The sequence below is a fragment of the Prunus avium genome, chromosome 5 (genome assembly GCF_965620075.1).
Source record: "Prunus avium chromosome 5, drPruAviu1.hap1.1, whole genome shotgun sequence".
In the NCBI taxonomy this organism is placed as follows: Eukaryota; Viridiplantae; Streptophyta; class Magnoliopsida; order Rosales; family Rosaceae; genus Prunus; species Prunus avium.
This window is the reverse complement of record NC_142288.1, coordinates 25,841,049-25,845,935: the sequence shown is the minus strand read 5'-3', so window position 1 is coordinate 25,845,935 and position 4,887 is coordinate 25,841,049. Positions and strand designations below refer to the sequence as shown.

Below are 4,887 nucleotides of genomic sequence, written 5' to 3'. Positions count from 1 at the left end.
TTTTAACAAAAAAACTATATGAAAAGGCCAATTTGAGACTTATTGTCAATTTGTTGGATGTCCATTTAAATTTTTATCACGTGACTTGCACATTGTCTTTTCAAATTTCTGTCAATATTAATGACAAATTTGTTATTTTAAATAAGGAAAAAAATTACAACTTATTTCATATAGTGTAAGTTCTTAATTTACGGGAAAAAAAAAAGTATAAAAATAAATTAACAATTATGGTATAATTCAATGGCAAAAAGTAGAGCACCGGCTCTTCTATTATCACTTTTAAATCAAACATGGCAACATCTACAAAGCAACCTTTTCCTGCTTCCCATTATCTTCCTTTCTCTGTACATTTTGCTTTCACTCGCAAGATCAAGTGGGAAAGCACTCAAACTACCACCTTCCCCCCCAAAGCTACCTATTATTGGAAACCTTCACCAGCTAGGCGCCTTCCCGCACCCTCCCTTCGTTCTCTCTCTCGAAGTATGGCCCACTACGATCATGGAGACTGAGCGTGTGACGGAGTTTCCTTTCATTCACTTGGATTGTCGCCCTCGAAAGAGAGAGCATTTGGGCTGCGATGTTCCTCAGGCCTAAAGGTATCAACTTTCTTCCGAAAATTTTATGTCTGATTGAATTTTGTGCGGTTTTTGTTTGGCAGTGTTCAGGGATTGGCTCCATTTTTGTGGTTGATGCTATTACTGACCCTTTTTCTTGTAGTGTTATGAGAGGGAATTTAAACAGTTGATCATGTGTTTCAAACTGGTAAAAAAAGTAAGCAGCTGGAATAATTACTGTCAAAGTTACATGATGAGGGATATATGCCCTAGTTTAAAAAAGAAATAATAATTACACAATGAATACCTGGCTTCAACTTGCAAGAAAGCAAGGTATACGTACTTGTTCGTACACAGGGCTTTAAATTTGATACCATCTCCATGTCATTGTATTTATATATGTATACGTTCCCGTGTCACGGGTGCATTAATGCACCTTATGTTCCTATAGAGAAATTCGTCATTGTGCTTACGTATTAGGCTCTACTTACCGTTGTAGTAATTAAGAGTGCTTAAATGAAAGCAGCCAGGTTGGTCCAATATATAAATATTATAACTTTCAGTTGTCCATTTTTGCAGGGAGGGTTCAACATTCAGAACTTTGTGGGATTTTGTAAAGCTCCTTAGTTGCATCATAAACAAGCTTGAGTGTTTAAGTTATGGCGAATGGGAAAGAAGAAACACGTTTTGTGGAAGAGAAAGCTGCCCCTGCCAGGTTAGTTTATTTTACTTTAAACCATATATCACTGTAAACATATTCCAGGATTTTATCCATAACGTTCACAATGTACATTGCGCTATACCTTTTTCGTTTTGTACATGATTTGCCTACTAACAACATGAAACTCTTGAATACGGGCAGTCTTAGTGCAACTCTTCTCTTCACGAGAAAAACTTTTATGGAACGATTTCATGACATTAATGTATCTATATCTCTCTCATTGAGTGACATATAGTTACATAAGAGAAAAGCCCCCCTCAATGACGATTTTTTCATGTTTCTTCTACCTAGTGGGAGCAATACATTATTTGCTTTGTCATTTTTCAGTGGTGAACAACGTTCGATCCAACAAAGAACTATCCAGCATTGGAGAAAAGCACTTCCGTTTTCGAAATCTACCAATACTGATAAAACTCCTGATCAACCAAAGTCATTCCTTCAAGAATGGTGGAACACCATATTTGTAGTATCATGTGTGTTGGCTGTCTTACTGGATCCTTTGTTCTTTTACATCCCTATAGTTAAGGAGGATAGGAAGTGCCTCAAATTGGACAAAAGGTTGAAGGCAATATCCTTTGCTTTACGATCGTTAACAGATCTCTTCTACATTGCCGACCTGATGCATCGAATTTTAGCTAGACCTAAAGCTAGGACAACAAAAGCAGAGGAGGGAGTTCCTTCGAAAAGAAGTAAATCCATGAGTATGAATGTTCTGGCAAAAGCTAAGAGGATTTTGCAATCTTACATCCTTCTTGACATTTTAGCTGTTCTACCCGTCCCACAGGTATAAGGTTAAGTTTTATATGTGAGGTAGATTTATTTCCCAATTTCTCTATTAGTCATGGTTGATTACTTAGAGCCGTATGAGCTTAGATTTTAGGTTTTAACTCTCATACTCATTAATCAAACATTTGTCATACAATAATTAGATTTAACAATTGCCTTAATGGTCCCCCTTATTTATTTCCAGGTAGTACTTTCCATCTTTTCAAAAATGAGGGGCTCAAGATCATCGAAAACAATGAAGTTTCTAAATTTTCTTCTTGTGTTGCAATATGTGCCACGAGTTCTTCCCATCTACCGATTGTGTCATGAACATAAGAAGACTGCTAAAAAGCCAGGCATATGGGTCAAAAGTTTTTTCAATTTCTTCTTGTACATCCTTGCCAGTCATGTAAGTTTCAATATTATCTTAATTAATTTTAAATGCTCAAAAAATTGAAATAAAATGAAGTTACATTTTTTGTTTAAATATCTTTCAATTAAATTCAAATGTAATTTTCTCTCAACTCCAAATCCAATAATCATTGACTAACCATTTTGTTCTTATAGGTAATCGGAGCTATTTGGTATTTTTATGCAATTCAACGAGAGACAGTTTGTTGGCAATATGCATGTCGAAGTGAAAAAGGATGTGAACCTAATACTTTTAGCTGTGAATGTGATGACCCTTCACCGAGAAATATCACAGTTTTAAATGATTTATGTCCTATAAAGCCATCAAATGCAACTTTTTTCGATTTTGGTATATTTAAAGATGCCATTCAGTCTGGCGTGTTACAGTCGACAGATTTTCCAGAGAAGTTTTTGTATTGCTTTTGGTGGGGTCTACTAAATCTGAGGTTTGTACGTATAATTATCGTTTAATATATATAATCTTAATTCTTGCATTTGAGTAATAATTAAAGAGAAAAAAGAATTTACACTCAACTGAAAGTCATCGAAAATTAACAAATAGTTCTGATTTCTGAAAGAATTAATGGCATGAACAAATATGTTATCTTGCATATATATGGGCTTAGCCAAGTTTGCTAAAGCGGATGTGCTCCCTCTCTGCACCCGAGTTCGAATCCCCCCTACCCGTAGTTTAGATTAGATTAAAGTACAATATTTTTTGTATAAATAAATTAAAAATTATATATATGTTATCCTATTCTAAAAAGTTTGATCATTTCATTACTGCAGTTCTCTTGGTCAAAACCTCCAGACTAGCACTTACGCATGGGAAAACCTATTTGCAGTTTTTATTTCTTTAATTGGTCTCCTACTATTTTTATATCTCATTGGGAATTTACAGGTTAGTATATGTACTGAACATATAAATTTGTTTATTTAATTAGCCTTTTTTTCTTTTTTCTTTCCCAGTAGTATCTATAATCTATACATGTATACATTGTATAGGTTTCCTGGGATCTCAGACTCTGGTTTAATTTCCTTCAAGTGATCATAAATGAGTAGTTTATGTGGGGTTTTATGATCAAAATGTGATGAACAAATTTATTGTGTAGAGCAGACCTATATGCAGTTGTCAACCACAACGTCAGAAAAGCTTAGACGGAAGATGAAAATGAAAGGTCTTGAGGTAGAATTGTGGTTATCTGAACATGGCTTCCCTAAGACCTGGAAAGCAAGGATCATGGAAAATGTACATCGAGTACTTGAAGAAAACAAAAATGGTCATGTGGAGATCCTCACTGCTCTTCCCCCGGAATATTTAAGCCGTGTCACGCGCTGTCTTTGCTTGGCTACGCTAAGGAAAGTAAGTCATACATGCTCTCGTCATTCTTTTTTTTATATGACTTATAAGGAAGAATAACTCATTACATGTAATTAAACTTGTGATATATATAGGTTCCAAAGCTTAAAGAGATCGAAGGGTTGGATGAGTTGAAAGAAATCTGTGAGCATTTTAAGCCAGTGATCTATGCTAAGGACAGCTTTATCATTCGAGAGGGGGAGCCCCTTGATATGATACTCTTGGTCACGCAAGGGATTGTTCGAACCTACACAACTAGCAACGGAGTAAAAAAAAATCCCTCAACACCTAAGTCTATTAAGAAAGGTGATTTTTACGGAGAAGAACTTATAACTTGGGCATCAAAATTTCCACCCTCCACTGAATTACCCATCTCGGATAAAAATGTTCGGTCCATTGCAAGAGTTGAAGCATTTGCTCTCACGGCTGAGGACTTAAAGAATCATGTCATCCTTAGATATTTCCGGTGGCAATTTACCAAGGGAATTGATCTCAACAATTTGACCGACTCTCAAATGCTGGAGTTGAAAAAATTATTGGCAGTTATAACCATACAAACAGCATTTCGTCGCGCAATAAAGCGAAGAAGCAAGCAGCCTCCTCAGCAATAAGAGCATCTCCAAGGAAGTTTGCAAAGGAGTAATTCTGTTAACTGCTGTTTAGAGTTAGTTGGAGTTGTTAATAGAAATAAGATTGTCTGAACCAATTCTGTAAGAAAGTTGCTTTCTGTTACATATAAAATCTGATCACTGATGTACAATTCATTCTATTCAGAAAAGCAATGAAATAACAGTCTTCTTCATGTTTTCGCTGCTCTGTTTCTATAGCTTTTCGTTGCTTGTTATCACTCAATTGGCTATAATATAACTAAGTACATGTCAATCTGATCTTCCATATACAAGAGTACTACATTTAAGATTTCTAGCACTCGTAGAGGAGTTTGTAGTTCAAGTGGTTAAGAGCATTTACTATACATTCCTGATCATCAATTGGTTTTGCATACTGCTGAGGGTTGGGAACCTTTTAATGATCACTAGGAACTCAAAAAGGCTTTGTGATGGGTTCCATTGATTGTG

At 35.6% G+C, this 4,887-nt stretch overlaps 1 protein-coding gene across 1 annotated transcript; it reads left to right on the top strand.

Moving 5' to 3' along the window:
• Positions 1 to 281: 281 nt before the first annotated feature.
• LOC110751487 (cyclic nucleotide-gated ion channel 1-like) lies at positions 282 to 4,604 on the top strand. Its single transcript, XM_021951958.2, has 8 exons — positions 282 to 596; positions 1,134 to 1,269; positions 1,603 to 2,059; positions 2,246 to 2,449; positions 2,608 to 2,897; positions 3,241 to 3,352; positions 3,569 to 3,814; positions 3,907 to 4,604. Exons 2-8 carry the CDS (start codon positions 1,214 to 1,216, stop codon positions 4,420 to 4,422), a joined length of 1,881 nt encoding a protein of 626 aa, XP_021807650.2. The 5' UTR covers positions 282 to 596; positions 1,134 to 1,213; the 3' UTR covers positions 4,423 to 4,604.
• The last annotated feature ends 283 nt before the right edge of the window (positions 4,605 to 4,887 follow it).

Excerpts from the sequence above, each read along its gene's own strand:
- LOC110751487 (XM_021951958.2), top strand. The coding sequence starts at position 1,214 with ATGGCGAATGGGAAAGAAGAAACACGTTTTGTGGAAGAGAAAGCTGCC. Across the intron at positions 2,060-2,245 it reads CTGTTCTACCCGTCCCACAG|GTAGTACTTTCCATCTTTTC; the intron begins GTATAAGGTTAA and ends ATTTATTTCCAG. Across the intron at positions 3,353-3,568 it reads ATCTCATTGGGAATTTACAG|ACCTATATGCAGTTGTCAAC; the intron begins GTTAGTATATGT and ends TGTGTAGAGCAG.